Consider the following 25,320-nt stretch of genomic DNA (forward strand, 5'->3'; position numbering starts at 1 on the left):
TACACAGATGGGTTACTGGTATGGTGATAAGAAAAGCTGAAGCACAGCCAACGGTGGATCGACAGCTGAAGGTAAATGTTGTGCCGAGGGTCAAAGTGAACTGGCAATCCCATGTTTAAGTCAGTTCATCCTAGCTGAGGCAGCAGAGCGGTGTAATTGGTGACTGTGCTTCCGGGCAAAGGAAACAAAAGCTGGACCATGGGTCAGCTCCTGGGAGCACCCAGGGAACTGCCTAAAGAAAGCACATAGTGTGTAGATCCACAGAGGGTGGAATGACAAATGTCTTCGTCTAGATATGAAGGAAATGGATGCTTTGCTGCAAGAATTGATACCTTTTGACAGTAAAAAGGAGAGAAAAAAGCAAAGGAAAAGGAAATGCAAAGTTGACAACAGAAAGAAGAAGCAATAGATTAAAATGCTTCAATTTAGACCTCGGGTAGTGTGAGCAATGGTTTGGGACATCTGTCCGTACATAACCAAAACCTTTTAGTGAAAAGAAGGCAGGGAATCTGGAGGAAAAAGTGTTTCAACATAACTTAGAATTTGGAATTGGTTTATTATTGTCACATGTACCAAGATACAGTGAAAAACTTAGTTTTGCATGCCATCTAGACTGATCATTTCAAAATATAAGTACATTGAGGTAGTACAAAGGGAAAAGCAATAACAGAATGCAAAATAAAGTGTTAGAGTTACCGAGAAAGTACAGTGCAGGTATACAATAAGCTGCAAGGCCTTGATGAGGTAGCTGTGAGGTCAAAGTACAAGAGGTCCATTCAAGAGCCTTATAACATAAGATAAATATTAGGAGATTGAAGTTAATCTCTAAGCACACAGCTGGTGGAGCTGCTACGTTGCAGCCACAGAGACCGGGGTTCAATCCCGACCTGTACTATTGTCTGTGTGGAATTTGCACATCCTCCCTGTGACTGCGTGTGTGTTTTCCCTGGGTGCTCCAGTTTCCTTTCACATCCCAAAGATGTGTTGGGAGGTTAATTGGCTGCTGTAAATTGCCCCTTTGTGTAACAGGAGCAGAAGAATCAAGAGGGAATTGGTGGGGATGCAAAAAAGAATATTTATAGGGAAATAAAAGGGGGTATAGAATTGCCCTGAGAGCCAGCATAGACTCGATGAGGTGAATGGCCTCCTTCTATGTTGTGAGGAAAACTACGTTCAGAAAATAAAGCCCTCCTGTGTACTTCACATTCCAACACATTGATCCATGACCATGTCCTTCTTGCTCTCCTTTCACAGCTTGTGATGGCATTGGAACTGGAAGTTTGCAGATGGCGAAAACTGTGGACTCGAGCAACATTGGCAAGTTTACAAACTGCACCAAAATCAACGGAAACCTTATCTTCCTCATTACTGGCATTGAGGGGTAAGTACCACAGGAGTCCTGGCACAGTCCTCATTCTGGAGGGCACAAATGTTCAGTGCGAGACTTATAAACTGTTAACAAAAAGCCCAACAGTTTGTGGCAAAGCTTTCAACTTTAAATGGTGCAAAATGTGAGGTAGGTTTTGAGGCTGAAGTCAGAGTGAGTGGTAGATAAACATGGGAAGTACAGAAATCAAAAAGCAGAAAACTGCAGGTGCTGAAAATCTGAAATAAAAGCAGAAAATGTTGGGGATTCTCAGTGCATCAGGCAGCATCTGTGGAGAGAGAGGCTGAAGTAACATCACAGGTCAATGTCTCTTGAGAAGTGCAGAATCTGCCACCTGTTATATTGTTCAGTTCTTTTGAAATCACTACAATTAAATATGTGGCAGGATAAAGTGGGTGATCAGTGTCACCAGGTGTCTTGTCAACCACTCAAGACCAATTGTTACCCCATTTATTCTGATTATTGCCTCACTTCCTTGCTTGGTTTCTTTCCCTTGTTCTAAATGTTGGGACTGTAAGAACAATCTGCCTTTGGCACCAATGAATTGCAATTAAATGCAAAGGTTTGGTGGGCTTCAGTAACAGTAGGCTCTGGTGGATTTGCTGACACCCACCTGAGTGCCAGGGTCCAGGAATGAATCCTTCAGGGTGATGCTGAGCCCAGCTCCTGACACAATCTTGGCCAATAGGTAGAGGGGAACAATTTCCACTGGTTGGGCACCGCCTGCAAGGTTGAAGTTTTCAGAAGTGAAATTAGAAAATGAAATTTGTAACCATCTTACAAAATGTTGGTCAATACTTAGTAATTAATTTTAAGATCTGAGATTAATGGGTTTTTGTTCATCAAAGTTATTAAATGAAATGGGGAAAGGTGGATGTTAAGATCTTGATCACAGGTTAACCATATTCCCATTAAATGTTGGAACAGATCAAAGAGTCAACTGACATACCCTGTCTGTGTGACCCTAATGTCACTCCTGATGTTACTTGATGTGCCACTGCAGGAGGTGACTGCACTAGGTGGAGATATTGCTGATATGCTGATGTTAGAAGAGACAGTTATTTGGCTGGAAATTAATCCCCACTCATTCAGTCTAAGTAGAAGCATTGGCACATTGCATTGTACTTCTGAAGTGCAAAACCAGAGAAAATAAGAGCATAAGTAGGCCTTTCGGCCCTTCAAATCTCTTCTGCCATTTAATACAATCATGGCTGATCCCGTATCTCACTACCGTATTCCCACTCTCTGCCAAGGCCCTTTGATGCCTTTTGTGCCTAAAATTAAACTCCAGATAATAAATAGATAATTCCCTTCTTTCACGTATTCAGTGACTTGGACTCCTCTGTGGTAGAGAATTCCACGGGTTCGTCACTCTTTGAAGAAATTTCTCCTCACTTCAGTCCCAAATTCTTTGCTCGAAAATCTGAGACTATGACCCCCTTATTCTAACCACCTCACATCATCCTTGTCCTGTCGAGCCCTGTCAGAACTTTCTATTTTTCAATAAAATCTCCTCTTATTCTTCTAAACTCAAGAGGCCAAGTTGTCCCATTCTCACCTCATCTAATTCCCATCCCAGGAATTACTCAAGTGGTTTAGTTCTATTGATTTAAATGGAGCTGCATTTCAGAAGCAGTTCAACACAATGCTGCTGCTTTATGACACGTTCAGTGTTACCGATTAGGAGTGAAGTTCCAGGTCACAGAGTCATAAAGTAACATAGCATGAAAACAGATCCTAAGACCCAACTGGTCCATACTGGCCATGATATCCATCTAAGCTAGTCCCATTGGCCTGAGTTAGGCCCATGTCCCACTAAATCTCTCCTATCCATGTACCTGGTCGAGTATCTTTTAAATGTTGTTATTGTACCTGCCTCAACCTCTTCCTCTGGCAGCTTGTTCCAATACATGCACCACTGTCTGTGTGAAGAAGTTGCCCCCTTCCAGGTCAGGTCCCTTTCAAATCTTTTCCCTCTCACCTTAAACCTATGCCCTCCAGTTTTTGCTTCCCTTTCCCTGGGAAAAAGACTGTACATTCACCCTATCTATGCCCTTCATGATTTTATACACCTCTATAAGGTCACCCCTCAGCCTCCTATGCTCCAAGGAATAAAGTCCAAGCCTGCCCAACCATTCACTGTAACCCAGTCCCTCAGTTCCTGGCAACATTCTGGTAAATCTTCATTCATTGTGAAATCCCCACTTCATTTAATAACTTGGACTAACAATAATCTGTCAGTCTCAGATTTTAACATTAACAACTCACTAAGCGTCAACCACCATTTTGTAAGAACATTAGAAATTTCTATCATCCTGTGCATTTGCTAACTCACTCCTGAAGGTAACCTTGATCAAGAGACTGCATGGATGGGGGTGAGGCAGTGAAGGCCAGTATATCCATCAAAAATGTCTTGCCCTCCACTGGTATTGCCCCTGGAGTTGGTCACATAATATTTTGAAATCTGTGCCCCAATCGAAGGCACGGTGGTTCAGCTGACAGAGCTGCTGCTTCACAGCTCCAGCGACCTGGTTTCAATCCTGACCTCTGGTGCTATTTGTGAGGATGCACATTCTCGGTGGGTTTCCATTTCCCAAAGACGCGTGGGCTGGTAGGTTCAGTGGTCACTGTGGATTACTCCTAGAGTGTAGGTGAGTGGTAGAATCTGGGGGTGGGGTAATTAATGGGACTGTGGGAAGAACAAAATGGAATGAGTATAAATGAGTACTTGATGGTTGGCAATGGACTCGAAGGATCTGTTTCCATTCTGGATGATTCCATGACTCAGTCTCTGCTGTCCCTAGAGCTGCTCAGTCCAAATTGGAAGTCTTGACTGAGTGAGATTTTGGCATTGTAATTGCCCCAAATGTCCAGTGTGAGGCAGACAGATTTCGTGCAGTGGCTCCAGATTAGGCACCACCTCATCTAATCCAAGCCAACCCTCCAAATCAAGGGCTGTGCATTGTTGTACTGAAGCTTTCTGAATCCCATGCTCCATCCCAAATAATTGGAAAACAAAAATTAAATCGGACTCCATGAGCTTCATTTTTCTTTTTGGCCAGGAAATTGAAGCAGAAGTGTTAGATCGACAAATCAGGGATAATTTAATGCAGCCACATTTTAAATAATTGAAAGCTCAGATTTTAAATTAACTCTGACAGACTTCAGTCTCCAGCCACCAGGCAAGTGATGTAAGGGGCAATTATCTCCTGTCATTCGTGATCCATACTCAATTCCCAGCCTGCTGAGAGACTTACATTATGTTGTAGAGATAGTAATTTGGGAGTAATTCATACCCAGTCAATCAATATTTCTCTTGTGTAGTATGTGGCAATAGTTTGGCACAATAGGTGTGGTTATGGCAAAGGAACAAGAGAAGTTGTGAGTATAAATCCTTCCACAAACATTTGCAAAGTCATTAAATCTGCTTATGTTTTGGTCAGCACTAGAAAGTAAATGCAAACTAGAGGTACAACACCTTATATTCTGTCTGGGCAGCCTACAAGCTGGCAGGATGAACATCGAATTTTCAAACTTACAATAACTGCTCACCCCTGTCCCTTTACCCCTACTTTTCTTTTATCTATCTCCACCTGAGCCACCAGCTGCCATCACCCCATGTCTTTCCCCTCCCCCACCCTCTCCATCTGCCCGTCACCCACATGCTCCTCCCACCAGTTCCCCTCCCCATCTCCCTTCCTTCATTCCATGCCCCACCGTCCTCTCCTATCAGATTCAATCATCTTCGGCCCTTTGTCACTTCCACCTATCACCTCCCAGCTTCTGGTACCATTCCCACTCTCCCCTCTCCTGCATCTGCCGATCACCCCCCACCTCCCTCACCTAGATCCACCCATCATCCCCCACCTCCCTCACCTAGATCCACCTATCACCTGCCATCTCTTGCTCCACTCCTTCCCTACACCTCTTTACACTGGCTATCTCCCCTCTGTCTTTCAGTCCACATGAAGGCTCTTGGCCCAAAATGTCGACTGTCCATTGCCATCCGTAGATGCTGCCTGACTCACTAAGTTCTTTCAGCATCTTGTGTGTTGCTCCAGGAAATAAGATGCAGCTTTTTAGTAAAACACTATGTCCCCGAACAAAAAGAACTGCCTCACCTAACCTGAGCCAGCCAACACATGACCATAGTCCTGGTCTCAATGCCCCCTGAGCTCACATTCAAAAAGGTTTTGCCCACATCTTGGAAACCATGTTTAACTTGACAAATTTTTCAAGTCCTGATTTCACGAGATGGCCAGTTTAACCTGTAAATTACTCCTGATGTAGGTGGGTGGTGAGAGAATCAGGGGGTTGTGAATCGGCATGAGAATAGGTTGTAGGGAAGTAAGTGGGGGAATGGGGTTGATGCGATTACTTCAGGGCCATTGTAGACTTGATGAGTTGAATGGACACCACCTTTGTCATCTGGGAATGTCTGAACACAGAGAGGGGCAAGATTACTGTTCCTGGTCACTGTCCAGTAACCACTCCAGAAGACAGAATGCCACGGGTCAGGCCGTGCTGTGATGTGCTTGCACGCTCAAGAACTCCATTGGAAAGCAGCACACAAAGTCCTGGAGGAACTCAGCAGGTCTGACAGCATCTATGGAGGGAAGTAGACAGTTGACTGTTTCTGAGTTCCTCCAGCACTTCATGTTTTGCTCCAGATTCCAGCATCTGCAGTCACTTGTGTCTCCATTGAAAAGCAGCCCTGGGCTTGACAAGATGCTGGAGTTGAACTAAGCCAGATGTTTTTTTCTTTCCAGGGACCCCTATCATAACATCGAGGCTTTGGATCCTGAAAAACTGAACGTCTTTCGGACAGTCCGAGAGATAACAGGTAGTGAAAACATATTCCAGTTTATAAACTTTCAAACCAATTTGTGACACAGTGAAACTACATTTATTAGAAAATAAGTAATATTTTTGTTGATGAACCCTGCCAGTTCAACATGGCCCTCAATCTATTCTTTCCATGGGAAAGCATCTAATTGTTTGTTTTGTCCATTGATAGAACCACTCCTGTGTCCTTCTTTAATAACCGGTCAACAACTGTATTGTTGCAAGGATCAAAGTGATTTGCTCAATGATCTTGCTTCTTCCAGAATTCTTTACGGTTTCTCTAAGTTCACATATTTGAGTCCTGTGCCCTGGATCAATGCTACTGTTCTTACAAGTCCCTTTAACTGTAAGCACATGGTGTGTGCTATTGCACTCTGACCAAGGTTTTTGTTTGAGCCCTTCCAATGTAATACCAGGAAGCTTGCAGCCACAGAAACAACCTCTTTGATACAAGTGCAGACAAGAGGTGGTTCCCAACCTGGATTGTGTGACCCCCTTGAGGGGGAATGCAGGGTTTCAAACATTATAGGTGGGGTTTTAATAATATTGTGATAGTTTAGTTAGAAAATTCTCAAAAAAATTAAAGTAAATCAAAATGTACCAGGTAGGTTCACTGGCCTGGCTGTGGAGCTACTAGTTGTATCCATGAATCCCTGAGACAGTCTCAAATCTTTAAAAGGAGAGAGGCATTGTCAGGTGTTTATAGAACCATAGAACAGTACAGCACAATACAGGCCCTTTGGCCCACCATGTTGTGCCGACCTTTAAACCATGCCTAAGACCCCTTCCTCCCACATATCCCCCTATTTTAAATTCCTCCATATGCTTATCTCACAATCTCTTGAACTTGACCAACGTACCTGCCCCCACCACTACCCCAGGCAGCACATTCCATGCACATACCGCTCTCTGGGTAAAAAAATCCCTCTGATATCTCCCTTGAACTTCCCACCTGTTACTTTAAAGCCATGCCCTCTTGTAATGAGCATTGGTGCCCTGGGAAAGAGGCACTGGCTGTCTATCTATTCCTCTTAATATTTTGTATACCTCTATCATGTCTCCCCTCATCCTCCTTCCCTCCAAAGAGTAAAGCCCTAGCTCCCTTAGTCTCTCCTCATAATCCATACTCTCCAAACCAGGCAGCATCCTGGTAAATCTCCTCTGCATCCTTTCCAAAGCTTCCACATCCTTCCTAGAATGAGGCGACCAGAACTGGACACAGTACTCTAAGTGTGATCTAACCAGAGTTTTGTAGAGCTGCATCATTACCTTGCGGCTCTTAAACTCGATCCCACGACTTATGAAAGCTAACATCCCATAAGCTTTCTTAACTACCCTATCCACCTGTGAGGCAACTTTCAGTGGTCTGTGGATATGAACCCTCAGATCCCTCTGCTCCTCCACACTACCCAGAATCCTGCCATTAACCTTGTACTCCGCCTTGGAGTTTGTCCTTCCAAAGTGTACCACCTCATACTTCTCCGGATTGAACTCCATCTGCCACTCGTTAGCCCAGCTCTGCATCCTATCAATATCCCTCTGCAATCTTCAACAGTCCTCCACACTATTCACAACACCACTGACCTTTATGTAGTCTGCAAACTTGCTACCCCACCCTTCTACCCCCTCATTCAAGTCATTAATAAATATTATGAAAAGTAAAGGTCCCAGAACTGATCCTTGTGGACACCGCTAGTCACAGCCCTCCAATCTGAATGCACTCCCTCCACCACAACCCTCTGCTTTCTACAGGCAAGCCAATTCTGAATCCACACGGCCAAGCCTCCCTGGATCCCATGCCCTCTGACCTTCTGAAGAAGCCTACCACGTGGAACCTTGTCAAATGCTTTATGGTGGGGCAATCTGCATATTTTATTGTATGTGGACAACTGGGGTCTTGTTCAAAAGGTTAGGAACTATTGTTCAATAACACCAAACATTCCCAAGTCAGGAGTGTGCTTTGGAGAAGAAATTCATAATGTGTGGGAGAATGTTGCAGCCAGTTGTACTTCCCTCTGCATATTCAGGCAGTGCTTGATGGATCAGTAACAGGAGAACAGAGAGTCAAACTGTCAGCAAACATAGAACCAGTTTATTTCCACAAGTTGTTATGATCTGATTCGTGCCCAGAAAAAGTGATGAAATGAGATTCAGTTATAATTTTCAAACGAGAGTTGGACAGACACTTAAAACATGATAAACTGCAGGTCAGTGGGAGGGAGCCGGGGGAGGATTGGATGGATCTTTGAAGGAGCACAATGGGCTGACTGGTCTCCCTCTACACTGCAGTAGCCAGTGATTCTATTCAGCACCTACAGTAAAACACACTTCACTTCATTGATTTTCTCAGAGACATGTGGATAGGAGATGCAGACACAATGCAACATAATCCACTATTCAGTTGTACGTGACAGCACAAACAAAGGGGAATTTTTTTCCCCAACTGCTGCTACATTTTATATATTCATGCAGCTTGCAATGGCTCTGTCGCCCATTCACATTTCTAGACACTTTTCAAGAGTACTATCTTGTACCACTGAATATCCACTGACTTCTAATCCATCTGCTGTCTTCAGCACTGTGACTGTTAGGGACAAGATAGTGAATTGTAAGCAGCATTGCTTGCAGAGAAAGTAGAAGAGCTGCGCCAAATACCAATTGATATTGGTGCTGCCTAGTCTATGAATACGCACATACACTGAACAAACATGTTACCTAAACAATGTAATGATTTTCCTTTATTGGGGCTTTTTTTTTGCTAGGTTTTTTGAATATTCAGTCATGGCCAAGAAATATGACAGATTTCAACGTGTTTGCTAACCTAGTGACAATAGGTGGCCGGAGTCTGTACAGGTAAGTTAAATCTTTATCTGTTAACTATATAAACCACTCTGGGTGTTACACTCCTGGGCTAAGCCATCCGAATTTGTGCTTTAATCCCGCCTTGGTAAATTCTATCATTAAATTCAATAATTCCGTTTAAAATGATCATGAAATTTGTTGCCACATAAACAAAGTTATCCCTTTCTACATGGATCCCAGCCCCATCCCAGTACTTAGCAGTTGGGTAATAAATGTGGACACTGATGATGCATGTATCTTAGCAAGAAACTAAATACCCACCCCTGATAATTTTTTAAACTGTAGCACATTCTGGTTAGCAATATGAATAGACGGCAAGAAATTGCAGAGAGTAGTGGACACAGCTCAGTCCATCATAAAAACCAGCCTCCCCTCCACTGACTCCACCTAGACTTTCCACTGCCTCGGGAAAGTAGCCAACATAATCGAAGACCCTTCCCACCCTGGTCATTCCCTCTTCTCCCCCTTTCCATTGGGCAGAAGATACAGAAGCATCGGAACACATACCACCAGGCTCAAGGACAGCTTCTATCCCACTGTTATAAGACTCCTGAAGGGAACTCAGTCTACCTCATTATGGCCCTTGCACCTTACTTATCTACCCGCACTGCACATTCTCTGTAACTGTAACTCTACATTCTGTATCCTATTATTGCTTTACCTTTGGTACTATCTCAATGTACTTATGTTTGAAATGATCTGTCTGGATGGCTCGCAAAGTTTTTCACTGTTTCTCAGTACATGTGACAATAACAAACCAACTACCAAATACCAATTATTTCTCCATCGAAAACCCTTGCTCAGAACTGATGATGGTCCCCAACCTGAAACAATAACTTTGTTTCTTTCTCCCCGGATGCTGCCTAACCTGCTGCAAGCTTCCATTTAATTTTTTTTTCAGACTTCCAGCATATGATTTCTGTTGTCAGTATCAGCAGTTCCTGTTTTGATGCAGCATAGACCTTTCTTAACAATGCTTCAAAACCAAACAGCCCATAAAGTTAAAGTAACCACAGGCAGTTTAAGGGTTGAGGCATATTCAGTTCTTTTGGGTGTGGTAGACTTATTTCCAGTCAGCATACAAAAATAAGACACCTTCACTTCCCCTGGAGAAGTAAACAGAAACTGCATTTTTTTTTAATTTCAGGAATCACTCTTGCTATACCAATGTCCTGTGGTCAGTGCCTGGGGCAGTTATTACCCTGGGCTGCCCTGTACATTATCAGTTGCACACGACTATATCTCAGTCATGGAATGATGCAAAAGGAAAGGATATAACTCAGGGTGTGGTTCATCCAGTGATGCTGTAAGTTTTAAATTGCAGGGGGAAGAGGAAGGTGTTTGGAGGAGGTGGTGGTGAGGGTATCAGAATGGAGTGGGATAAAGAGTCCTACAGTTTTGATGGCCTAGAAATGAATGAGACGGAGCAAGGGGTGGTCCTTTGATCAAAGTGAACAAATGGGGTGAGGGAGTGCTTATTGAATAGGTCACTTGCATGGTGTAATTTATCCTTGTCACAGGAACTAAACAAGCATAAGACAATAAGATATAGGGGCAGAATTAGGCCATTCAGCCCATCAAGTCTGCTCTGCCATTCAATCATGGCTGATTTTTTTAAGCCCCATTCTCCCACCTTCTCCCCATAACCCTTAACCCCCTTACCAATCAAAAACCTATCAATCACTGCTTTAAATACATTCAGTGACTTGGGTTCCACAGCCCCCTGTAGCAACAAATTCCATAGATTCACCACCCTCTGGCTGAAGAAATTTTTCCTCATCTTATTTTTAACGGGACATCCCTTTATTCTGAGGCTGTGCCCTCGGATCCTTGACTCTCCTACTAATGGAAACATCCTCTCTGCATCCACTCTATCCAGGCTTTTCAGTGTTCAGTTGGTTTCAATGAGATCCCTTGTCATCCTTCTGAACTCCCATCGAGCCCAAGCCCAGAGACACCAAACGTGCCTCATATGTTAAGCCTTTCATTCCTAGGGTCATTCTTGTGAACTTCCTCTGGACCCTCTCCAGGGTCAGTACATCTTTCCTTAGATACGAGGCCCAAAATTGCTCACAATATTCCAAATGCTATCTGACCACCGCCTTATAAAGCCTCAGCAGTACATCCTTGCTTTCATATTTTAGTCCTCTTGAAATGAATGCTAACATTGAATTTGCCTTCTTTACTACTGATTCAAACTACAAGTTAACCTTAAAGGATTCCTGAACTAGGACTCCCAAGTTCCTTTGCAGCTCTGATTTCTAAATTCTCTCCCCATTTAGAAAATAGTCTACACCTTTATCCTTCCTCCCAAAGTGCATAACCCCACACTTCCCTACACTATATTCCATCTGCCACTTCTTTGCCCACTCTCGGAATCTGTCCAAATCCTTCTGCAGACTCCATGCCTCCACGACACTACCTGTCCCTCCACCTATCAGGTATCGTCTGCAAACTTGGCCACGATGCCATCAGTTCCTTTATAAGCAACATAATCACAGATCCAGATCCAGACACATGAGTCCAGATGAAGGGTCTCAACCCGAAACGTTGACTGTCCATTTCCCTCCTTTGATGCTGCCTGACCCACTGAGTTCCTCCAGCGCTTTGTGTGTTGCTCCAGATTCCAGCATCTGCAGTCTCCTGTGTCAGCATAGCCACATGTATGCAAACTATTCTGCTTCTAAGATTTGGTTCCACAATGGAATTGAATTTTAAAAGTGATGGATAATGTGAAGCATTATTGCCCACAGTGCACATGGAGCAATTCTTATCTCAAGAACATTTAGTTCAGGTATCACTAACCTTTCTGTCTGGACAATGAGGCAAGCTTATTAGCACTCTGAAGTGTCTGTTAACATTAAAAACATTATGTCCTGGCTCTCAGGAATATATGTGTCTGCATTTACAACAGGAAGTGTCCAGATAAATGTGTCATGTTGCAATGATACTTTCACTACAGAGGGTTCACTAGCTTCCTGTGGACAATATTAGTTTTTAATTGTTTTTTTATGTGAAAGACAGTGGGAAAGGAAAGTTACTGCTGATAACTTTCTCATTAATTGGAAGAAGAGTTTTCTAATGCACCCCACCCTTAAATTACTCCATGGAATATTATGCCTGCATCAAGCATTTGTGATGTATCGTAACCCTGTTAAGATTGTTGGAGACAGGAGACACAAACAACCACTTGTGAGTTAAGATCCTGGCATTATAAATAATTCCCAGGCAATGCTAATCATTAGAGGAAGAGGAGGAAAATGACAAGCTTTCAAACATTTCATATTCAGCCTTTCCCTGTGGAAGGATACCTATAATCAGTCAGGATCAATTGAAACAAGAATCAAGCCTTTATCTCCAAAAGGGTCACTTGACAGTTGCCTTCTAAAGCCACATTGTCCCCCTTCCATCATTGAATGGATAATTACACATTGATGAACCGGCCAACACAATGAAATCATTTCATTGCCCCAACACACATGCACCCTGGAGAACTGGGTCTGATGTCAAAATGACATGCTGCCTTTTGGAAATGCCCTGAGCTGTTGCACACTGTTAAAGTAATGATGTAGACACCAAATGATGAGGTGGGGAGGTATGGCTGAAGCATCAACACAATATGTATTTTCTTACTCAATTCAGTTAATTACAGTACTTACTTTAATTGCAGGGTTTTTTCAGCATTTCTCAAAGGATTAGAGCCAAGATCACACCATGTACATCCAGTTTTAAGTCTCAATTATTCCCCCTGGGTTTATAGATCCTGCAGCTTCACACAATCAATGTCACATGCACTGTAAGGAGTGAAGTGCTTTCTTTTGACAGAGACTTCCTTCCAGAACCTGGCCTCCAACACAAAACAAAACAGACAAAAGAGTGTGCTTTTGATGCCAAGATGCGTCTGACAGCATCTCACACAAACCCACCACCAGAACCACATAGCAACGAGACTGCTCTCACGAGAGGAGTAGGCACATGGGAACACCATCATTTTCAGCTTCCTCCCCACTCACACACCCTCCCAAATTGGACATAAATTGCTTCACTGTAACTGAGTCAAAGTACTGTAACTCCCTACCCAACTGAGGGAGAACCTTCAACATATGGTCTGCAGTGATCACCTTCTCAGTGTAACTAGGTTTGGGCAGTTAGTAATGGCCATGCCAGTGATGTGACCATCCCAAGAATGAACAGCAAGAGGATAGTGCAATGGGTCCTTGGTAGTCTGAAGCCATTGAGGTCAAAGTCAAAGTGGAGTTTATTGTCATATGCACAAGTACATGTATGCACGGGTGCAATGAAAAGACTTACTTGCAGCAGCATCACAGAAATATAGCATCAGATAAGCAGCATTCACAGGAAAGGAATGAATTAAAATAATTATCCACAATTTTTATGAGAAAGAACAGAATTAGAACCAAAAAAAGTTCATTGTAATGCAAAGTGGTCAAAGTGGATAATGAATAGGTTGGGGGTTGTTATGTTGTAGAGCTGAGGGGCTGAAGTTCTAACCACTTCCTAAATCCCCAGTGCATTCAGAAGTATCACAGTATGAATGGAGGTAACATGGTTAGATGGAATCAGTGCACCGTTGCACCTGTGGCCAACAATTGCCAAGACATAGTTGACGTGGGATGGTCAGAGACAGGCAGTACAACTGCTGAAGGCAGGGTCTCCAACTGAGGCATCCTGCCAGAGTTCAGAGGAGGTGGAGGGCAGAGGGCCTGTGCTCCGATCAACTAACCGTATCTCTGTTCCCTCCCGCAGTGGGATCTCGCTGCTGATTCTGAAGCAGCAGTGGATAACGTCCCTCCATTTCCAGTCGCTGATGGAAATAAGTGCGGGCAATGTGTACGTGTCTGACAACCCCAACCTGTGCTACTATCATACAGTCAACTGGACTGTCCTCTTCAGAACCAGCATGCAGAAACCAGTCATAAAGAACAACAGGAACTCACAGAACTGCAGTAAGTTGTACCAGCCAGGGCACTGGCATCCTCACTGGCAGGGACCGAGAAATGTTTACACAACCTGTCCAGGAGAAATAGGTTGGGGTCAAGCGAAATGCTGATTTTACACTCTGTCCAATTTTACTCACCCAGAGAGTAATATCGGGTGGGATGGAACACTGATGTTTCGCTAAATCCCATGGGATTTCCACCTAGCAGATCGGGTTAGACATTATCCCCTCCACTCTTGTTCATCTCATTCCTTCCTGTTGTGTGTTGTTCCCTGTTTTCTGTTAAATATCGTTTTCTGTACTATATGAGCAGAGGCTTATCAAAAAGGGAGTGAGCACTTGAACAGGGAGTGAACTCTTGAACAGGGACGAAGCTCTAGAACACAGAGCTAGCACTAGAACGGGAAGTGAGCTCGAGAACAGGGAGTGATCTCTGGAACAGGGAGTGAGCACTAGAACATGGAATGAGCTCAAGGACAGGGAATGAGCTCTAGAATAAAGAGAGAGCACTAGATCAAGTAGTGAACTCTAGAGCATGGAATTAGCTTAGCACTCGAACAGGGAGTGAGCATAGAACACAGAGTGAGCACCAGAACATGAAATGAGCTGTAGAACAAGGAGTGAGCACTAGGACAGGGAATGAGCATTGGAACAGAAAATGAGTACATTGGTCACTTTGCTGCCAGATGCATTTAATGGCTATGAGGTCAGACACATTGATTTCTATTGTGCTATCAATTCCCCTATCTTATTATGAGTGCTATGCGCATTCAACTAAAGAGCTTTCAATTTTGTCTTTGTACATTTTCATTGTTCACTCTCTATTTGGAGGCATACTGTATTGTTTGAATGCTGTGCCCTAGCACTACCCACTTTCTTACCTTGCACTCTTGCCCTGGTCCAACCCCCACCACTTCACCTCACCATCACTATTTATCCCCATGGTGGAACCCAGAAGGTATGATTAGTATTTTTGTGGATGACGTGAAAATTGGTGGTGCTCTGGATGGCAAGGAAGGTTGACTAAGGCTACGGCAGGATATGGACTGGATGGAAAGTTGGACAGAGTGACGGCAGATAGAACTTAATCCTGGCAAGGATTTTAATTGGGGGAGGGGGAATTATGATGCTATTAGGCAGGAATTTAGGAGTGTAAATTGGGAGCAGATGAACTCGAGGAAATGCACAATGGAGATGTAGAGGTTGTTTTGGGAATATGACAAAGCACATTGATGAAGGCAGAGCAGTGGATTTGGTGTATATGGACTTTAGTAAGGCATTTGATGAAGTTCCCCATGAATGGCACATTCAGAAGGTCGGGAGGGATGGGATCCAGGGAAACTTGGCTGTGTGGATTCAGAATTGGCTTGCCCATAGAAGGCAGAGGGTGGTTGGAGGTGGAACGTATTCTGCCTGGTGGTTGATGACTAGTGGTGTTCCACAGGGATCTGTTCTGGGACCTCTGCTCTTTGTGATTTTTAGAAATGACTTGGATAAGGAAGTGGAAGGGTGGGTTAGTAAGTTTGCAGATGATATGAAGGTTGGCAGTGGTGTTGGTAATGTAGAAGGTTGTTGAGGGTTACAACGAGACATTGATAGGATGCAAAGATGGACTGAGAAGTGGCAGATGGAGTTCAACTTAGAAAAGGGTGAAGTGATTCACTTTGAAAGGTTGAATTTGAAGGCAGAATACAGGGTTAATGGTAGGATTCTTAGCAGTGTCGAGGAACAGCGGGATCTGGGGTCCAAGTCCATAGATCCCTCATAAAGTTGCCACACAAGTTGATAGGGTTGTTAAAAAGGTGTATGGCATGTTGGCCTTCGTTAGTCTGGGGACTGAGTTCAAGAGATGCAAGCGCTCTATAAAATACTGGTTAGACCACACTAAGAACATTGTGTTCCATTCTGGTCACCTCACAATGGGAAGGATGTGGAAGCTTTATAATGTGTGCAGAGGAGACTTATCAGGATGCAACCTGGATTGGAGAGCATGTCTTATGAGGATAGTTTGAGCGAGCTAGGGCTTTTCTCTTTGGAGCGAAGGAGGATGAGAGGTGACCTGATAGAAGTGTTCAAGATGATAAGAGGCATCGATCAAGTGGACAGCCAGAGACTTTTTCCCAGGGCGGAGATGGCTAACATGAGGGTGCATAATATTAAGGTGATTAGAAGAACGTATAAGGGGAATATCAGAGATAGGTTTTTTACACAGAGAGTGGTGGATGCGTGGAATGCATTGCCAGGGGTGCTGGTAGAGGCAAGTACATTAGGGACATTTAGGAGGCTCTTAGATAGGCACGCGGATGATAGAGAAATGGAGGGGTATGTGGGAGGGATTGGTTTGATTGATCTTGGAGAAGGTTAAAAGGTCGGTACAACATCATAGGCCGAAGGGCCTGTACTGTGCTGTTATGTTCTATGTTCTAAGTGCAAGGCAATACATTTTAGGAAGTGAGATAAGAGTAGGACATATACAGTAAGTGGTAGGGCACTAAGGAATGTTGATGAACAGAGAGACCATGGGGTTCAAGTCCATAGTTCCCTGAAAGAGGGAACACAGGTAGATACGATGGTGGAGAAGGCATATGGCATGCTTGCCTTCATAGGTTAGGGCATAGAAGGTAAAAGTTGAGATGTTATGTAGCAAAACACTTTTCGGCCACCCTTGAGTATTGAGTGCAGTTCTGGTCGGCATACTATAGGAGGGATGTGATCGTGCTGGAGAGAATGCAGCGGAGATTCAGTGAGATTAGAGTAGATGGTTAAAAATGTTGGCTGGACATGTCGAGCAAATGGCCTGTTTCTGTGCTCTACAGCTCTCTAACTCTGTGATTCTAGGGCATTTGACACATACTGTATGGGGATGAGAGTTTTAATAGTGAGGAACATTCTGCCTATTTATAATTGCTTATATGATGCCCAGTTCAGTAGTTTTGATGGAAAAGAGCCCAAACCACTGGCAATTCCCAGTTTTTAAATAACTATCCAGAGACATGGCAGTCATGAACGCATTCGGCCATGCAGATATTGTTACTCTGAGCATGAGATTAACAGGTACAGACCAAGCAAAGCAATTTTACAGTAATTGTGTGGAGGACAAATTCATGAAGGATCCACCACTGGATTTTAACCATTTTCTTGGAACATTGAAGAAATTCATGTCAAAATTAAGCTATATATAAAACTAACCCGTATATTGGTTTAGAATTTTTCCTCACTTTTGTTTCTGTCCATGGTTTGAAACTTCAGAAGAATTGACATAATCACACGAGAGATCATTCTATATCAGTTTGAGGACTCCCATGTCACACTCTCACAGCAGTAGAAGTTCATTCTGGTTCCAGGAAAACATAGGAAGTGCTTACAGTGATGACTGATGCTAAGTATACATATATAGTCTGTAAAACTCCAGTGTAATTAATTGTTGATACATTTAACTGATGTGCAACCTACCTTGTGATGTAGTCAGTGATATGGGCATTGTAAATTGATCAGGATTTAAGCTGGAACAGATAACAGTCCTCTGTTGTAGTTGAACTGGGAATTTGAAGGACATGAATACATTGAGATGTTTCATTATGCTGCATAGAATGTAATGACATACCCCTTCATGGAATAACTACAGCAATGAAATAAACCAACAATCCAATTAATCCCTCATAAATCTTCTCCCATTCAATCTACCTCATCTCAACGTTTCAGCTGATCACTTTTATTCCCTTTTATCTCATGCTCTTGTCTGAATTCCTTTGGAAGCCATCTGCTTGCCTCAGTTATGTCCTATCATCAAGAATTCTGCATTCTGGTAACTGAATAAAGATAAATTCATTATTAACCGCCTTGTATTTATGGATTCTCTGATTTTGGATTCTCTGCACAGCTCCCTCCACCAACTCATATTTTTTAATACCTACCAGATAGCTAGGTCTTCTGCTTTTGAAAGTAAACATTCCCAGCCTGTGCTACCTTCCTCTCTGATCTTGTACCATCCTTTTAAATCCTTTTTTTCTGCAGTTTCCTCACATGTATCTTTGTCCTTTTTTAATCCAACGCCATATTCAATATTAAAACAAAAAACTGCAGATGATGGAATTCTGAAATACAAACTAAGAATGCCAGAGTACTCACCAGGTCAGTCATCTGTGGAGAGAGAAACAAAAATTCAATAATCCCAAGAACTAAATCCCAGTGCTTTGTTGGCATTTTTAATTGCTTTGCTAACCTGTTTTAAAAAACTGCAGATATTGAAGATCTGAAATAAAATCTAAAAGGAGACACAAGAGACTGCAGATGCTGGAATCTGGAGCAACACACAAAGCTCTGGAGAAACTCAGCGGGTCAGGGAGAATCTATGGACGGAAATGGACTGTCAATATTTTGGGTCAAAACCCTTCATCATTCCAGATGAAGGGTCTTGACGCGAAACGTCGACTATTTCCCTCCACAGATGCTGCCTGACCCACTGAGTTCCTCCAGCATTTTGTATGTTAAATAAAACTAAATCACTAGAAACACCCAGCAGGTCAGGCAGCATCTGTGGAGAAAGAAACAAAGTTAACAGTTCTGGTCCAGACCCCCCAAAACAGTAACTTGTTTCTCTTCCCACGGATGGTGCCTAACCTGCCGAGTGATTTTAACACTTGCTGTTTGCATTCATTTGTAGCCCTGTTGCCCTTCTGTCTGATTCTGTTTCCCAGTTTTCAAGGAGGAGATAATGTTTCAGCTTTTCCTATCAAAGCATCATCTCGCATTTATCCATGTCAAGGTTTATTTGACACTAAGCTGCCCAACATGTGCATTTTCTGGTATGGTGCATTTTATCCCAGTGTCAGCATATACCACCCCAACTCCCACTCGCCTACCCCATAACCAGAAGCAGATTTCCTCTTCTGCTCTTCCATTCTGCTGAAGCCTAGATGAAGAAATTTCAGATCAGCTTAGAAAAGGAAGTTCATGCTCAAGTTTATTGTCATGGGCATACACATCCATGGTAGAAATGCCATGAAAATTAACTTTTTTGCAGCAGCAGCACAGTACATTACAAACATGACAGACATAAGTTACATAAACTTAAAGTAGCATAACTTAAAGTATACAAAATTTACATGACAAAATAAATAAAAATAAACATAACAACATTAGTGCAATTTGAGTGAAATATCGTCCAAGGTAGTGTTAAGGTTTTTTAGGTCAGTTCAAGAACCTGATGACAGTGGGGAAGAAGCTGTTGTTGAACCTTGAGATGTGGGCCTTCAGGCTTCTGTACCTCCTGCCTGATGGCAGCATCAAGAAGAGGGCATGGCCCCGATGGTGGGCGTCCTTAATGATGAATGTCGCCTTCCTGAGACTTTTGGCAGAGGATATGGCAGGGTGAACAGGAAGGACCTATTTCCCTTCCGGGAGAGGTTGTTAACAATGGATGGTACATTTCGGGTAATGGCAGGAAGAATAGGAGAAGAGTTAAGGAAAATTATTTTGCCTCAAAGAGTGCTGGGGGTCTTGGAGACTAACAGAGCCAGGCATCCTTGTCACATTCAAAAGGTACCTAAATAAGCACCAGAAGTGTTGTAACTTAGAGGACTTAGAGGGGTGCAGATTGAGAGCTGGGAAGTGGGATTCATTTAAATATCTTTTTCAGTAGCATGGCAAATTATGACTGTGCCATAAATTTCTATGGCTGAGATTAAAATAAATTTTCAGTGACACTGACAGGAACACAAACCTCATTTTTTTATTATTGTGGTTATGACGTGTTAAAAGGTCAATTTATCAATGCAACAAGAATCCTTTTATGCCCATGGTCCTGGCTTAAAGGAGAGATCACAAGCTGTGCATGTGTCACAGCACAGGCTGATGGGGACTATTTATAAGGTTGACTGTCATGGATGCTGATAGCTAGGTTTGTTTATTGAGAAAAACTTTTATTCCTTGCCTAGCTTCCGACAGGATGATGTGTGACGTCTTGTGTTCCGATGACGGATGCTGGGGTCCTGGACCAAACCAGTGCCTGTCTTGCCGATTCTTCCGCCGGGGAAGGACCTGTATTGAATCTTGTAACCTGTACGAAGGGTAAGTGTGAAAAACCCAGTTCTTTCTGCCTTACCACCTCAGTCCAGAAAAGGCATTTTACTCTGTCATGTTTCCCAATATTTATGCCCAGCTGGTAGTAAAATAACTCTTTCCCAATTTTGTCATAAAGTCAGACAGCAAGGAAACCAGTCCTTTAGCTCACAGAGTCTGCACTGACCATCAGCTGCCCATTTACACCAATCCTGTTTTATTCTCCCTAGATTCTGACTACATGCCACACTAGGGGCAATTTACGGTGGCCAATTAACCTACCAACCTGCAGGTTTTTGGGATGTGGGAGGAAACCAGAGCACCCAGGGGAAGCCCACACAGTCACAGGAAGAATGTGGAAACTCCACACAGACAGCACCTGAGGACTGAATTGAACCCGGGTCGCTGGAGCTGTAAGGCAGCAGCTCCACCAGCTGTGCACTGTGCCACCCTATCCCTTCTTGTCTTTCCTAACTGAGGCTTGTATATTTCGACAAAATTCCTGGTTAAATTGTGGATTAAATTAAATTAAATAAATTAAATTATTTCCAATTAAAAAGTGGTTTTACCGCAATCCCTTTATTATTAAAGGTAAACAATAGACTTAGTTTACAGATGAAGGTGAATTCAGAAGTAAGTATTTTCCTTGGTAGGAATAACCATGTGATAATTATGTTTTTGTTATGATGAATACAGCTTTGAATTTGAACATTAGCACATTGTCTTTAATTAAAGGAGCTTCATTACATTATAACATTTTCTTATTATATATCATTTATCTCTGTGAAGAAAAATGATGTTGGGTACATTCTGAGTGTTTGACACTGCCTCCCAAAAGCTGACTACAAATTTCCAGCTGTTTATCCGATTATTTCTTCATTAAATTGCTAGTTCCCAGTGAAATTCTGTCCAATCCAAATTGCTTTAGTACATCCTTAGTTTTTTTGCTGTAAGTGGCTGATAATCAATGTGTGTCCATGAGGGACAAGTCTCAGATATGAATGGAGAAATTCAGCCCATCTGTAAATTCTTGTCAGTACGGCTCATTCACCACCCTGAGTAGAGATGGTGTTGATCGGTTCTACTGAAGGTCTACATCTGGGTTAAAATAGAATGTAATACAGCTGAGGTTTTATGAGGCGTTGGTCAGACCACATTTGGAATACTGTGAGTAATTTTGGGCCCCATATCTAAGGAAAGATGTGCTGGTTTTGGAGAGAGTCCAAATGAAGTTCACAACAATGATCCCAGGAATGAAAGGCTTAATGTATGAGGAGCTCTGGGCCTGTGCTCGACGGACTTCAGAAGGCTGGGTGGGGGGGGGGGGGGGGAGGATCACATTGAAATCCATTGATAGGTTCTTCATTGGTAGGGGAGTTAAGGGTTGCCAGGAGAAGGTGGGAGAATGGGGTTGAGAAAAAAAAACAGCCATGATTGAATGGTGCAGCAGACTCGATGGACCAAATGGCCTGATTATGCTCCTATATCTTATAGTCTTATGATACTATGAGGGAAAGATCCAATCCCCTTCAATACTCATCTCAGACAGTCCCAAATGTGCTGACTGGAGCATGGTCCCTATATATTGGGTTGGCATCTTATAGAGGAATATGACTCAGGCTAGAGTAACCACGAGTTTATTGAGTCAGCTTTCTGCCTCTTCAGACAAGTTGTACTCTCCTTCCACTTCAGACCACAAGCTGAGAGTTGGAATATGAGCCATAAATGTTGGCTTGACCTTATCTAGTGTGGGTACATGTCCAATGTGTGCTGGTGTCCTCTTGTTTAGTACCAGAGTGGATGGCATCTTCAGTCATTGTTACAACCTCCCTGAAAGTGAAGTTACATAGAACCATTGAATAGTCCGGCACACAAGGAGACACCAAGCCCATTGCCCTTTCTCCAACCTTTTGGCAGAGCTCTCCAATAATTCCCATTCCCTATATTTTCCTATGCATCTATGTAAAAGTTCCCATAGTTATTTATATCCTTTTGAAAGTTGAGATCAGGATTGAACCTGGATCACTGGTACTATGAGGCAGCAGCTCCACTGTGTCACCCCAGAGAAAGAGGCCATTCAGCCCATCAAGTCTATGGCAGCTTCAGAGCAATCCCATCGATCCCATTCCCCCACTTATTTCCTGGTAACCTATTCTCTCTTATCTGCCCATCCACTTGCCCCTGGTTCTCCTGCCACTCACCTAACACCAGGGGTAATTACAATGGTCAGTTAATCTACCAACCAGCACGTCTGTGGGATGTGGGAAGAAGCCAGAGGTCAGGATTGACCCTGGGTCACCGGAGCTGTGAGGCAGCAGCTCTACCTGCTGTGCCACTGAGCCATGCATATTATCTATCCAGTTCACTGCAGAAGGCTGCTTGCTGCATGAAAAATAAAATCCTCGTCATCCTCAATTCACTTCCTTATCACTATGTCCTCTCATTCCCATCAACTCCTCTTTGATTCCTTTGCCACTTTCCTATGCTAAGGGGTAATTTATATTAGCCAATTAATCAATCAGCACATTATCCTTGAGCTGTTGTTTCAGACGTTCTCCCCATTCCCGTCTATGGGAACGTGTGTAATTTGTATCTCCCATTGTTGTTGCTGCTTTGTCCGCCAGTCTTTGATTCCCAACTACCTTTAACCAGTTCTTGAACCAACGTCTTATAAAGGTTCGACATTACCTCCTTGCTTTTATATTCTGTCTTTATTTATAAAGCACTATGCTTTAGTAATCTCTTCCTCAACCTGTTTTGCCACCTTCAAAATGTTGCGCACCTGTATACCATTGCTCCTTCTTTCAGCACTTCCATTAGAACTGTACCCTGTAAATTGTCCTTCCTCACTGACCTTATCAAAATACATCTCTTCACACTTCCCTGCATTAAACTTCACCTGATATCTCCACTAGCCTGTCTCTATCCTCACCATTTACTACACTTGCAAGTTATGTACCACCAACAAGTTTTGAAATGGAACTATATCAAGAAAAGCTATGGTCTGGAAGTGACCCATGGGGGAAGGACTCTGAGTACTTTCCTCCAACTCAAGAAGCAACCATTGACCACAAATCTTTTTTTCCTGTTCCCTGTATCCCAGTTGCCATTGCTCCTTTTGTACCATGTCTTTCCTTTGCTGATGAACATTATGCACTACTTTAATGCCTTTTGAAAGTCAAAATACATATCAGCTACATTGGCCTCATCAACCCCTCTTAGCCACCTCATCAAAAAAAACAATCAAGTTAGTTAAGCCCAATTTGGCTTTGATGATTCCATGCTGACTTTCCTCTACAAATCCATACTTGTCCAAATGACGATTAATTTTGTCACTGATTATCATTTCTAACAGCCTCTCCCCCACTGAGATTAAACTGAGGTAGCTTGCAGTTGCTGAGTTTATCTATGCATCCATTTCTGAGCATTTGCAATCCCCCAGCCCTCTGTCATCACCCCAGTGGCTAAAGAGGATTGGAAGATAATAGCTGGTATTTCTGATTTTGCCACTGCTTCTTTAATGCTTTCTGTACTGTACTGAATGCTTTTGCCTCCTTAAAAGACCTGTTTTATGGCTCCTAATTAGTTCCCCACTTTCTTTGATAATTGTGTTACTATTTACAGTTTGAAAGGAGTTGAGTTTCTTTTTTCGTTAGCTGCAAATCTATTCTCCAACACTCTTTGTCCTCTCTATTCGCTTTGCAAAATTGCCCATGCATTTTCCATATTCAGTTTGCTTGCTGCTGCATGAACCCTGTCTTTTGTCATCAACCTCCTTTTTCCATCTCTTTGTAATCTTCACATCTTTTAACATCCATGAGCCATAGTTTTCCATGGCAATCTGTGTACTTTTCACCTGAGCCACCACTTCAGTAAAGGCATCCCATTATTCAAATGAAGTAAGACTCAGATAATCCTTGATGTGATATTCACAAATTGTGATGGTTCGACATTTGGTCGGCATGGACCAGTTGGGCTGAAGGACCCATCTCCATGCTGTTTGACCCTGTGACTCTCTATCTGGCTCACTTTGTATCCTTTGCCACACTCCTTCCCCACTTGCTCCCGCTCTGGTTCCCAAATTCCCTTCATACTTTCTGGGACCCCGGTTTCCACAGTCTCTTTCAACTTACTTGGTTCACTGGAAAATTTATTATCATACTGTAATATACAAAAATATATGAATTAAAGGAGTGTTGAGGTATTAATAGCAATAGCATTCAATAGTCTAGGAAAACTGCCAATCCGGCACCACCAAATTCCTGAGCATGCTGGATTATGGGATTTTTACTATACTGCTTTGTCCACTATTTTTCGATTCCTAACTACCTGGTTAACATCCCTGCTCAATTCATTGAAATTCACTGCCCCAGTGAAATCGTTTGACATCAAAGACAAAAACAGACGAAGGCAACACAAAGCTCTCTTGAGAATCAAAAAGAAACCTGCAGATGCTGGAAAACCAAAACAAAAATAGAAATGCTAGGAACACTCAGCAGGTGAGCCAGCATCAGTGGAAAGAGAAACAGTTCTGATTAAGATCCTGGAGCAGAAATATTAATTATTTTTTTCTTTCCACAGATGTTGCCTAAGTTGCTAAGCATTTTCGGTTTTTGTTACAAAGCTCATTTGGCCTTTCCTTTATAGTGAACAAGTCAAAGCCAAAATCAAGTTTCCAGCATCTGCAGTCCTTTGTTTCTCTGGTATTACTGCTCCACTATGAAGTCTCTTCAAGGATGCCCACTTTGAGGAAGTTTTCTTCCTCTCTTCAACGGGAGCTTCATAAGTCCCTCTCTCACTGCTCCCCCCTGTGATCTCCTCTGCTCTCCAGCTCCTCGACCATGTCTCAGACTCAGTTCCACAGCCATGTGACCTTCCTTGCTCTTTGTCTTGTGCCCACCCTGCTTCCCCTCTTTTGCCCACCGATCACTGCTCTCCTTTTGGGCTTCCCCTTTTCTTATCTTCAGTCCTGAAGAAGGGTCCTGACCCAAAAAATTGTCCGCCTGCTTTTCTCCACGGATGCTGCCTGGCCTGCTGAGTTCCTCCAGCATCATCATGTTTTTCATCAAAGTCGAGTTTATTGCTAAATGCACAAGTACATGTATGCACAGGGGCAATGATAAACATACTTGCAGCAGCATCACAGGCACATAGCATCATATAAGCAGCATTCACAAGAAAAACATAAATTAACTATAAATTATAC

General features: G+C 42.9%; 1 protein-coding gene across 7 annotated transcripts in view; it reads left to right on the top strand.

Moving 5' to 3' along the window:
- The window catches only part of LOC127573531 (receptor tyrosine-protein kinase erbB-4-like), an 843,473-nt gene that overhangs the window by 560,672 nt on the left and 257,481 nt on the right, over positions 1–25,320 (top strand). For all 7 annotated transcript variants that reach the window (XM_052021850.1, XM_052021859.1, XM_052021885.1 and 4 more), the window contains exons 9-13: positions 1,255–1,381; positions 6,157–6,230; positions 8,995–9,085; positions 13,862–14,061; positions 19,991–20,123. In XM_052021850.1, the coding sequence (XP_051877810.1) occupies positions 1,255–1,381; positions 6,157–6,230; positions 8,995–9,085; positions 13,862–14,061; positions 19,991–20,123 (625 nt within the window). The remainder of the gene's footprint in view (positions 1–1,254; positions 1,382–6,156; positions 6,231–8,994; positions 9,086–13,861; positions 14,062–19,990; positions 20,124–25,320) is intronic.

The sequence above is a fragment of the Pristis pectinata genome, chromosome 1 (genome assembly GCF_009764475.1).
Source record: "Pristis pectinata isolate sPriPec2 chromosome 1, sPriPec2.1.pri, whole genome shotgun sequence".
Taxonomy (NCBI): domain Eukaryota; kingdom Metazoa; phylum Chordata; class Chondrichthyes; order Rhinopristiformes; family Pristidae; genus Pristis; species Pristis pectinata.